Genomic DNA, 13,851 nt, shown 5'->3' on the forward strand with positions numbered 1-13,851 from the left:
CTCTGTATGCACAGATAAATGCGCGTAAATTGTATAAATAAATAAATACGCGTACTGTCTGTGAGCTAGCGGATGACCAGACTGCAGCCACATAGGGAAGGATTATAGGGCCGTAAAACACTGGGAATCACGGTGACCGGGTCGAGGGTCGTATCCTACACATATGTAAATAATGCGCACGCGATATACCCACGTGCGTGCGTGCGTGTGGTGGTGTACGCGTTGAGTATACGAATTAATAATGGGCGGTGGCTGTAGAGGTGGTGGTTGTAAGGGTAGAGGGAGGGTGCGATTTTGTGATTCGAAAAAAAAACGAAAAACCGGCACGTCACACGACTGACCGGGACAAAAAAAATAAAAAAATATGTTTATAAACCATATTATATTACTCGCACGGTGGCGCCTATATTATATAGTATATGTACGGCCGCGGGATCATCGTCCGCGATTAGTATAAATACAAAATATTATTATTATTATAGTATCATCACCGAAATGCGATCTCGGATTTCTTGCAGGCTTTGGACAGACGTATACAGAGTGATTCATTATAAGCATTATGCTCATTCAAAGTGCATTGGCACACAAACTTCTTTTTCAAAAATAATTGTCGAAACGTCGTCTAAATCAACATTATTGTAAGAGTTGTTTTTGAATAATTAAACCATCGCATTTTCTCCCTAAATATAAACATTGCTTATCAGATTTATTTATTTGAAAACATTGACACGTCATCTCTAAATTGAAATATTTAAATGAATAGATTTATAGTTTTTTTAACTTTGCAATGTACTAAGGATAATTAATAAGGAAACGCGGCTTTGGAAGATATTATGAGGATAATATGATGATTATAATTTCGAACGCACTCAAATAATCTGAAATATTATTTAACCATCCACATTTTTTATCCTAATTTCCAAAATTTTGCGTGTAATAAATATTAGATCCTACCTTATTTTATATAGCAGAAACATTTTACAAACTCAAAAACTACGTTTAACCGAATATTTCTATTTAAATACGTCAACATTTTCTACGAAAATAACGGGGGCGAGCGTGTTTGTAACGAATCACTCTGTACAGTATATTATACGTATACTGTATTAATTAAAACGCACTGTGATGGCGGTATTACGTGGCGGCGAAGTTTGCTATCGAAACGCGCGTATCATACACATAAAACTCGTAAAAAAAATGCTCCTATACCCGGTAATTCACTAATACCGGGTATATATGCCATATTATGTAAATATAATATCGAGTACGCACTACGCGTGAGTGTGTATGAGTGTGTACGCGACCGTTTTTCGTAAAATATTTGTGAATATTTACGGCGAGTTCCGCTCGAAACGACTGCATCATCATCGCGCGAGGGTATTTTTTTTGACCGATTGATTTTATACAAAAAAAAAATAAACATTGTATCCTTGCTTAATTACCACCGTTTTTAACCGCTTAAACACAGTGGTTTTTTTTATAAAATTTATTTTTCACAATTTGTCAAAATATCATAATATTATAATTAATATCGCAGGTATAATATTATTGATGATTAATGTTTAAAACTAATAAAAAACTCGAACTTATGAATGTTATGTGTATGAAGAAGGAGCGAGCACCGAGAGAGATCGAAAACTTTCGATAATAGGTACTTTTGAACGGTCCCGAAATGTCCGCAATACATAATAATACATAATGCGATAGACATACATTTAGTGTTACCGAGAGTCGCAAAGTTATTATCACTCGAAACTTTTAATTCAAATTTTGTCGAATATAGAGCAACGGTGTTGGAAACAATAACACTGTATACAGATGAGCTGCAGAGCACAGACGAGTATAATAGAGGCACCTATCCCTACGGCCTATGTATATAACATATTCAACGTTAAATGAAAAAAAAATGTTCGACGATATTTTAATACAACCTCTAGAGTGTTTAAATCGTAATATATATAGCTTTTTCCAAAAAAAAGACGCGGCAAACAACAATTTATGGGTAATATAGGATATCGACTTATACGTACAACATATATAAGTTTCATTGGAAGGTATATTTTTTATAAGAATACGTATTTGCTAATATTTATGTTATATAGGATCTACGAGTTAAAATAAGTACGTTATAATAACGATTATATATAATATTGTTGTTTATGCTTAACTCCTGAAAATTACACTATATGGTCATATAGTAATACACTTCTATATCAATTATATATCGTGGGATATTAATTATATATAATAATACGCGTCATACGTAATAGTTATGATATATAGTTAGAAGTTTAATGAGAACGGATTGTAGACGATACGTCACGCAAAAATAATAAAAATAAATAACTGCAAACGTCGGCGTCATCCCCGAAACGGTAGTTGTCTGAATAATAACGGGATAGGACCGAGGGGACCGACCGCGCGCATGATTATACTGCGGGACGGCGAAGTAAAGTAGCGATGGGATTGTGAAGAGCTGAGAGTCCATCGTGCAGGTCTCCTGCGAATCGTTTTGGGTGCTTAAGTGCTTTTCACGAATTAATAAAAACACAACGAGAAAAATTTCAATTAAATTACGTCATATTTATAACAAATACGCGTAAAAGTTGAGTACGATATACTCAGTCGATAAAACTGTTTTATAATATTATGTAACTGAAAGTAGACAAATCTAAAATAGTAGGTATATTTTATATTATTATTTATCATCGTCGATCGACAACCGTGAAAAAAACAATTCTTGAGAGAACAAATTACAAAATAATTGCGTCATATAATATTATAAAATCCATAAGTAATTGTAATTTGTTAGTTATTCTAATTATTATAGACTAGTAGACTACCTGCAGTTAGTGTATTGACCGAGTTCAATAATATTTATTATTATTTAGTTATTTATATAATTTAATTTAATAAACTTAACTTAAGTTAGTTAATTATTGGCTTCTACAAGTATAAATATATTAATTGAGCTGTCAAAAAAAAAAAAAAATTAATTAATTAATTAAAGCCTTAAATGTTTTTTCTATTAACTGTTAAAACAAGTTTCATTAACTTGCCCAAATAGTGAAATGAATAATAGCATTATTGAAACATTGCTTTTAAACTGATAGGTAACATCAAAAACTTAAACTATTGTGTAATAATAATTACAATACCTTTCGATGATTAAAAATATCTTGAGAAAATATATTAGTTTTATAATTACAATACAATATTTTAATTTTCATCATCGAAGAAAGTATTATTGTTTATTGTAGTTTGATATCACTACATTTATAAATTCTGCTAGAATATTTATTTATTATTAATTTTTTTATATAATTCTTTTTTAAACGTAACACGTCCAAACAACAAAAAAAAACGGGTCAATTATTGTTATTGGTTTTATATTTCGTAAATATAGTTTCACATGTTTCTGAGAATCAAGAAACCTTATTATTAAAGTCATTAATTATTCATACGACAGCACCAACAAAACTTGTCATGTCAAACACGGTGAATAGGTAATAAAACATTTGGATATGATAATTTGATAATTTTTATTATTTATACGTACTATAGAGCATTTTTTTAAAATTAGGTTTGTTAAATAAGGATGATAAAAAAGAAGTCACGAAAAATTAGCGCTAATATAATTTATTCATTGCCATGTTATTGAACAGTCAAACACTCTTTTGTGTGTGTATAAGTAATATTGTATCATGTTATATTTTTTATTGTTTTACTGTTGATTTTTTTTTAAATTTAAATTAATTTAATTCCCAAGGAATCTTGTTGAATGTTCGGAGTTCGGATTAATTTTAAAAACTTATAATTTACCAGCTCAGTAAATTCAAAATTTGAAAATATAATTATAAAACTTATATTTATAGTTATACAGTTCAATAACGAATTAATTTAATATTATTTTGTTTAGTCATCACATAGCGTAATAATGGTTTTAAATAAAATTTAAAGAAATGCGTATTTTTTAACTTTATAATTTAAAAGATTTGTGTCATTGTGTGTTCACTATACAGTAGCTTTTTAAGGTAATTTTAAATAGGTAATATTATAATGACATTTTGAGAAAAATTGAAATTGAAAATCTTTAATGTATATCTTAAATATTAGTTCAAAGTAACTCTCAGATCCCATGTTGGTACCATAGTTTGTTGTTACGTAATTTATTATGAGATTATATAGAGAAACGCTTTCGTGTGGAAAACAACCACTTAAGCTTCAGTTGTAGTATTGAGAAACCAAATTATTTATACACAATAAATAAGACAAGTTGGCTTAACATTTTTCTCCATATTAACTTTAAACTCTCAGAGTTGTATATATTATAGACTATATAGTTATTTGTTAACTATTACCCAACAGTTAATAATAACTCAAGTTAATTTATTTTGATTAACTCATCCATTACCAACCTTTAATAACAACCATAATAATATTGGACCCTAAGCATACAGAATATATGAATAACAAAGATAGATCTTCTGTGATAATAAGGGCTGGAAATCGAATCGAAGTGTTGTAAAATATAAAGTATTATTGTTATATCTTCCACGAATTACGCACAATGTAGTTTTTTATTATTGTATTAAATATATATAATATTATATATTTTGGTTTGGTCGACCGTTCGTGAAAATCCCGGAATGGAATATTATTAAATTGAATCATAGAAATAACGATATTATAATATGGGAATGCGATAAATCGGTGTATTAATTAATAAATATTAATATATTTTCGTTCCAGTTACGAAAGTCTAAATGAATTTGTACAGTTTGTACGTTATATCCCGTATATATTGATATTAATATAATACAACGTATTATAACATATTATGCGTTGATGATATGTCTATTTATGTAATAACACTAATAATATTTCTACGAAGTTCGAACACCACATTTGATCAGCCGTCGTTATGCGTGTTCGGTGTTATTAGTGGTGGGTATTTAGATTTTAGATTTAATCCTGACGAAACTCATCATGTCCCAGTGATCCGATTTCAGCTGTACGCCGAAAACATTTGAACACAGATCATATCAATAGTCCTACTTGATAATATTATTATAATGCATCTTCTATAGGCGTTGTTGTGCCATCGAATTTTCGATCAAAGAGAGGTTCAACAATTTTTACGAAATTTTAAAATTAAAACATATTATCAAATTGTTTATAATTTAAAAATCTAATGTATCTTACTGTTGGGGGAAGATAGTTTTTGCTGTTTTATTTTATTTTATTGTTGGTTTGTATTCACGAATAACAATTACTAACGCTGATCTGTTATTGCCATACTGTTAACAAGTATTTGTAGTGCGATTTAAAAGTTAAACACTATATTATTATTAAATTGAAAGACGATAATCTTTTTGAGGAACTAACAAATCCTTTTATAAATTATATCCAGTATTTATTCTACGAAAAAAAATATATTATTTTTCATTACTTCTTACAACTATTATAGCTCTGGTTGTTACGGACTATTTCGCAAAACGGCGGGTAAGTATCATAAAATATGAAATATTGTTTGCTTTAAATTGTATAACTTGTGCTTTTCCTCAAAAACCACTTTACTAGAACTCTGAAACACGAGTGATCACTGTAGTTTTCCATAGGTCTATTTCAATACTAATTACAAAATTCTAATTTTTGCTTTTAATAAATAAATACATTAGAGTGTATATAATAACATATCCTTTTAAATAACACTTAAATGTTCTTTTTTCTTTTGAATAAATGTTATAAATGTTCAAATTTTAAGAATTACATTTAATATTACATCATGTTTTTAAAATTAAAACACCGAAAAACGATTTCTGCGATGTAAATGCACAGGTGCAATATACACAAAAATAAACCAACCGGATCAAATAAGTACATTATTTCTACAGAATTTTAATTGGACCACTGCAGGTTGTGACTGGTTAGTAAGTAAGTGTTATTTTGTCTGGTTTATTTATAGGTTTCAGTGATCGAAAAAAAAACCACCCTTAAAACAAAAAACGAACAACCTACACAACACAACACACTCACACAATCACACATCCATAGTATTAATAAATTAAGTGGACGTCACGCGTCATTATACACCTAAAATAATATTATTAGTCGAATGGGCGTTTAAATACGGCCACGGTATTGTTCCAGACTTTGAAATACGAAGTGGAGGGCGTATATATACAATAAATAATATTGTTGATAAATATTGTCTTATTATCAACCTATTAACTATTATACGAAGTCTCCGATGTTGGAAAATATTTGATTTGTCACCAAGAATTTATAAATTAAATATATTAATTGCAAAAATTGCAAATCGAAACTACCCCCGAATTTTTATAGATGAAACTGTAGATTGTTTGGTACGACTCTACAGTGGCCCACCTAGGAACAATTGAATGATTTCTCAAAATAGTTATAGATACTAAAATCAACAACAACTCGCAATCCTATGACTGTCTGCAGCGATGAACCGTCAGAGTTCTGAACTTGTCCCGTCCGAGTCTTCCTACAGGAGTGCATGTGTACATGTTATCGAAAGTATCTACGTAATGTCATCCTACGTACATAAACTTCATGCCATAGGTATTATCTATCACCGGACAAGAATTTATATACGATATGATGACGGTGGTCTTTATTTATTTTAAAAAAAGCTAAAAATGACCAAAAAAATGACCAAAAAAACAAACAAATCAGTTTTAAAATTGAACCCATCAATATATATGATTCAATTTTTGTGTAAAAAAATCAATATATTTGGTGCACTATTCTACAAAGCTAAAAAAATATATTTCGATTCAAGTTCAGGCAGACTTGTAAGCACATTATTAATACAGTCAGTATTATAACTACCTATATATGATAAATAATAATATAATATAATATGTAGGTATACTATGTATATATATTATATAAATTTCGCAGTTCGAGTTGTGTTAACTAACGGAATGCGTGCGACTTAACCCCATTTCGCCGCAACTATATTATTCAGTATTCAGTGTAAGAGACAATTTAATAGTCGTGGTGGTGTTGAGTGGTGTGTATTGTAGGTACAAGTGACGCGGAAAAGAATATTTCTCAACACCGCTGACGTTTTGTTAATTATTCTGCATACCAGAACTTGATTAATTGTTTTAACTCGTTATTACTTATTGTTATATTATACCTAGTGCAATTTTATTAATTGTCCCATATGATGGGGGAAGGGGCAGGAAACACACTTCCTAGAAACGGGAGTAATATGTTCGCTACTTAATAATTATAATTTATATTGTTATAAAATATACATTTTGTAATATTATACTGTTTATAATCGTATCACAATACGATCTGAGACTACGTTTTGACCGTATCGACTCGTTAAAAAACCGACATACACACACACACGCACACAAACACGTGTATCTACATATTATTTTTCGTTCTTAATTGTTGGGGTTATGTTATTTAAGTACGAAATGTTGAAATGCATAATAAAACGACGTTGTTGCGTGTTTGGACTAGCACTACATAATATTATATGTTATATTGTTATAACCAGCTAGTGTATGAACAATCATTCGCCAGTCGTCACAACTCACAATAACTCAACATACACAGGGTGATTCATCAAGCATGCTAACCCTCATTTTGTTCTTTAATAATGAATTTTATCAAATTGAAATGATTAACTAAACAACTAAAATATGTGTGCGATATATCCTTAAGTTTTACTGTGCCTATTATTATTAAAATAATATTTAAATTTGAACCACTGGTTTCTGAATAAAAAAAATGTACTTATTTACATGAACAATAAAACTTTTACGAAATTATAAAATAAATATAATGTTAAATAGAGTGTTTACTATATACTCAAACAATACTTTCAAATTACAAGATGTAAATAGATTTATATTAATCGCAACTAGTTCCAAATAATTATTGCCCTTTTAATTTAAAATGTCTATACAAAATAAATTGTGCTTGTATATTTTTAGATACTTTGATTTCAATATTAACTACTTATGATAACTTATCTGAGTCTTTGTGTATAAAATAGATAGTAGCACCGGCTAAGTACCATAATAATTTCCAAAAACCAAGATAGTATTCGATTATTGGCACCCTTGGGCCCAATTTGATGGGTAGGTACACGTAAAGGGGATAAGCACCTAAACCACTTGTCCCAAAAGAGTTTACATTAAACAAACAAAAAAAAAACGCATTACCTAGTTGAGTTTATGGTAAAATATGCATCTCTAACAACAGATGGGCATAATATCATACGTGTAGGTGTAATTCTTATGTTATATTGTGGCTCGTGTAATTTTGAATAAACCGTCAAACACTGTTGGTTTATTTTAAAATACATTGGATGATGTAGCAAAGACATCCACTGCAGCGGAAGTCTGTAGACAGCAAAAAAGCCGCCTGTCAAGTGTCTAATACAGCCGAAAGTATTTTCAATATGTCATTGTAATATTATATCTCTTAAAGATTTAAAATATTCTTAATTTTTCAGCTGGACGGCATAATATATATATAAATAAATATATTATGTATGAATATATGAATAATCAACGAACAATCAACGATAGGATTTATGAACAAACAGCGAAATGGTATTTTGGCGACGATTTCACTATACGTATGTAAAATAAATACCACATAGAAAATAAAATCAAAGCCTTTCCGTACAAAATGCTGTACATATTATAATGGCTTTATTGAAAAGTTCAAACGGCAGAAAATACAAACATTCTTTCTATATTTTAAATCGAATAAAAAACTCATTATATTATATTATGATTTAATAAATATTATATTTTAAATACACGTGAATCTTAACTCACGTTCAAATCCTAGTGTTTCTCGCTATAGGTACCTAGCTTTGTGGTAAAATCCGACCGCGAGAATGGCAATCAAACAATAATGGATTGTTTCTCGATAGTGGCGATCTATCTTCGCGATGTATTTCGGTTATAATAATATAATTTCACGAGCAAATCGGTTAAGGTGGTTTAGGTGTACCCACTACCCATACGCCCGGGAAAAAAATGAACAAGAGTATAATGATATAGTCAAACACAATAACATATATTAAAAAGGGGATTTTCTCGCCCGTTATGTATATTTTTAAATAAACAAAACAAAAAAAAAATGAATTTTCACATTTCAAGGATAAACTTATAATAATCATTAATCATGTATATATGTGCAAGCTGCAGCAGTGGTTGATTATTTCTGGTCGAAAAGCAGCTTAATATATAACCAGTTAATCCCCGTGAGTCGAGACTATCACATTAAACGATATTGCGAACAACCGCGATTCGAAATATCGGCGTGTACAAACTATATATATTCGAGTACGTGCAATAACGAACGCGCGTTTACTTTTTACACAATATTACGTATTAATATAATAATATGCACTTACGGCGTGATGGTTGTTTGTGTATCTGACGTAGTTGAGCGGGTCCGCGTAATCGCCGATGACGGAGCCGTTGGCCAGCGGGTGGTGCATGACGTTCGTGTGCTGGTGCAGGTGCCCCAGGTAACCGGCTGCAGTGGCGTATCTGGGATCGACCGGTACCGGGCCGGCCAACGGTATGCCGCGGGACAGGGTCGTCTGACTACCGCCGCCGCCGCTCTTCGGGGTGGCGGATCGCGGATGCTGGTCGTCTACTGCGGTCGCAGTCGTGGTAACCGTCATCGAGTCCGCGCCGTAGTCGATCTTGTACCGGTAATTGCTCAGCGACGATCCGGTGCCCGTCTCCATTTTGATGTCCGACACGTTAGACGAAGCGTCCGATTCCCTGGCCGCGGCGCTCTGCTTGTTGTCCGTGTCCGACTCTGCGCCGAAATCAGCTGCAAACCAAAATACCAAATTATTATTATTTATTATTATTACGAAGACGACGAGTGTTTATAGTATGATACAAATCTTGATATATTATACGTTGAAAAAACTCGATAGCGGTAAACGTTGCGGAAACGTTTGATAACGGAGAAATTCTTGTGTAAATGAAAAAAAGGTTAGTATACTAAATCTATATATTTCAGTAAACTTGCGCTTTATTACACGGTGTAATTTCACCATTTAATAGAAAAAAAATCAATCAAATTTCGATTTTCATAATTTTATTTAGATATTTAGTTTATTTTTACAATAGGTTTCTAGTACTTGAATAAGGTTTGCTAAATAATATTTATAATTATTAACTATTACCTAGGTAAATATTGTTTCGATATATTTTTTTTCATTTTTATTTTTGTATGTTATAAATTTATTTAAAGAACTACTTAACAATATTTTTTTTGTTCTAATAATATAATATATGTATAGTTTTTTTTTAAACATTATATAACGACATTTTTCTATATCAATAGCATTAGAGAAAATATATTAGAATTGGAACAATCGTAGTGGGCGGTCGTACTATTATTTTTATTAAACCATAAAGGACATTATTATTATACCTGCAGTTGACGGGACGCACAATAGGTCACAAAATGTTCAATCACATACCTACTATATATTGTTAGACATTTCTACGTCCATACTATACGTTTTAATTGAATTGGTCATGGGATTAGTATAGATTCTTATTTTCTATACCCTATAGGTATACGTATATAATAAAATAACGAATGTGTTTTTTACAATTTTTCTTTTAACAATCAAATATTATTATTATATACGCTTGGGTTTCGATTTCTAAGGGTATTTGCGGTGATTTAACCCTACCTATCGAAAAAAATCTGCCTAAACGAATTTCAGCTCTGATGTGATCTTATAGACGAATACGATTTTTAATAAGATAATCGAAATTTATTTTTATATATATTCGAATAGATATATAACTGGCCTAACTGCGAACTGCGTATTTTTAACTAGTGTAGTCCATCAATGTGTCTAGTATTGGTAGTAATATTACCTATTCGTAGTATAATATACATGGATGTTGGTTACGAGTTTGAATGGTGTAGTGGTGGATTCCGGGTGATAGATTATTTGAAAGGGTTTCTCGGAATGAATATGTGTAGGGATGAGAAGAAGTCGTGACTGCTTATAACTTATATTATAACCAAAAAATATTTTAATAGTTGTATGTACTCGTATGTAATATATATGCATAATAATACACTAATATATTATATATTATGGTCTTATTGTCAGTGAAAAAATAAAATACCTAGTGCACTTTATTGAACTTTGTGTGTGTAATATAACGATGATTTCCGTGGATTACAAGATGAATATATATTATAATATTATTGTTATAGATTATATACGTCACTGCAGAATCAAGCACGAATAGACTTGACTTTCTAACATGTATTCGTATTTCATATATTATTGCTGTTAATTATTATTACATGCAGTTATACATTAACTTGATTAGATTCACTAAGCATGATCATTCTAATTTTTTTAATTCAATAGGTTAGGTTAGGTAAATTTTAACTTTGAAATTTTTAAATAGACTTAAGATTATAGGTTAACTTTTTTTCAAATATTTAGATTTTGTATACCAATTTTTACATCAATTTTTTATATTTAATAATGATCTTCATATAGTTCTTGATTATTTTATAGGCATTTTATTATTTGCTGATGAATCAAATATTTTTTGTATAGTTAATCTATTAGTGTAAAAATTTAAAATTAATGTTAAATAAATATTGATAAATGTCATATTACAAGTAGCAGAAATTTTATAATTTTTTTTATCATAACATTGATCTTAATCTTTTTATTAGAGCTAGTACTATCAAAGATTTGGCCATTTATTTTGATAGTCATTGGTCATTTATATTTAATCATACAATTATAATAAATAAATCTTATCAGATGATAGGTTTTATTAATAGAAATACTAAAGATTTTATAAATGCTTTTGTTTGGAAAATTTATAAACTTTAGACAGATCGAATCTTGATTTTGGCTCCACAGTTTATTGGGAAACATATATAAATAACTAAGACAATTTTCAATGAGCATTTATAAATAGAATCTCTTTCATGATAAATATACCTAGGGACTTATACAATTTAATTTAGGGTTATATTGGCCTTGATTTCTTTTTCCTTAATCGCATGTTAACTGATATAATGCTTATCTTTGATCTTGCTAACTAATATTGTCTATCCCTACTTATTATATGAAATTCGAAAACTAATTTCTTGCACTAAAATGCAAGAAATTTCGACATTTTTAACTTCTTGTTTCAAAACTAACAGAAGTACAAATTATTTTCTTCCAGGAGCATTAATCTTCAAAAAAATACAATTTTTATAAATTTAGATACCTTTGTTTTTCTCGAAATTGCGAAAATCAGCAATAGTGTTAAAATATATTAAATAATAAGCAAGAAAGAGGAATAAAAAGAAAAAAGAATGAATATGGAGTATGACAAGCAAAGAACAGAAATAATTAAAATAAAAAAATGATACGATAAAAAAAAATTGGTTTATAGCTTTGTATAATTTTCGTTGATTATAATTTATAACGATAATATTATTACAGTGTACGATGAGATTATAATATGCATTATTTTTTTTTCATAGATATATAATAGGTCGACCGAGTTGCGGTATCAACGATGTTTGGAAATCTCACGGTGACACAATAATAGTATAGACTTTTTGCTATACTGCACATGTTTTTTTTATCCTATTCGAATATGAATACATAATATTATATATATATATGCGAAAAAATCGATTCATTTAAGGGGCACACGTTATATACATATCATTATTATTATATGTATAAACTATACAGGTACATATGTATTCACCTATAGTGCATATTATAATACGTACCATCGGCGTATTTTTTGTTCGCCTCGGCGGTTGTCAAAATTACAAGTGTGTATATGTGCATGTATCATTATTGTTATTATTATGTGACGACTATAAGTTATATATATATATATATATATACGCATATAGTTGTTGAGATTGGATTTCAATGTAACAATAAGAAAAACAAAGGGCGTGCCGCATTCGATCAGTTTACGAGTGCGTATGCTTTACCTTTATTATATTTTGTTATTATTATGCATATAATATTATGGATCGCATATAGGTATACAGTCGTACAGATTAATGATTTTGGATTTCGAGCCGGACTTGAAACGCACTTCATGTCGAAGCAACGGTTTCGTATAAGGTATTCGTGTATATACATTTTTTAATTTCAACTGAACATTTGTGGGAAGTACCTACATGTTTATATTATTCATAAAATATTAAATTAATTATTAGATCTAATCCGGCGATGGTGCGATGGTTTCCAAATGTATAATAAATGTATTTAACAGTAATAGTATTATACAAGGCTAAACAACTAAACAAGTCAACTAATTTTTTAATTCGTCAAGTGAAATAATTTTTCTTTCTATTCAATTCGCAATAGTTACCTACAAGTTAAATAAACAAAATTACTTTGATTTAGCTAATTATCAGTTACATGTTATTTATTCCAATTATCTAAAAACCATGTAAAAACACATAGAAAAAATATATTAAATTAAAGAATGTAGTGTTATCGTATACATAAACTAAAATGTACCTATAGTAAAATAATACAGAACATGAGGCCAGTGATAGACAGTACCAACAGATGTTATTAATATTATTATGAGTTTATAATTATATAAATATTGTTTAAGCAAAAAGTATTCTTTTTCGTCAAAATAAGCAAATTAATAGGTGTAAACGATTATTTTATCGATGTGAACGACCTTTGATTTTCATAATTATTTATATAATTTCATCATATGCATTATTAGTTATTATACATGTACATGTCCATGATTATTATTACAGTGTATTTACATTTAAAATAATACA

The 13,851-nt window shown here is 29.5% G+C and overlaps 1 protein-coding gene across 1 annotated transcript in view; it reads right to left on the reverse strand.

Moving 5' to 3' along the window:
• Positions 1-13,851, reverse strand: part of LOC132923930 (irregular chiasm C-roughest protein) — a 210,958-nt gene that overhangs the window by 24,965 nt on the left and 172,142 nt on the right. Inside the window, exon 10 of the mRNA XM_060987942.1 lies at positions 9,428-9,858. Coding sequence (XP_060843925.1) covers positions 9,428-9,858 — 431 coding nt within the window. The remainder of the gene's footprint in view (positions 1-9,427; positions 9,859-13,851) is intronic.

This window comes from Rhopalosiphum padi, chromosome 3 (assembly GCF_020882245.1).
Source record: "Rhopalosiphum padi isolate XX-2018 chromosome 3, ASM2088224v1, whole genome shotgun sequence".
NCBI classification, from domain to species: domain Eukaryota; kingdom Metazoa; phylum Arthropoda; class Insecta; order Hemiptera; family Aphididae; genus Rhopalosiphum; species Rhopalosiphum padi.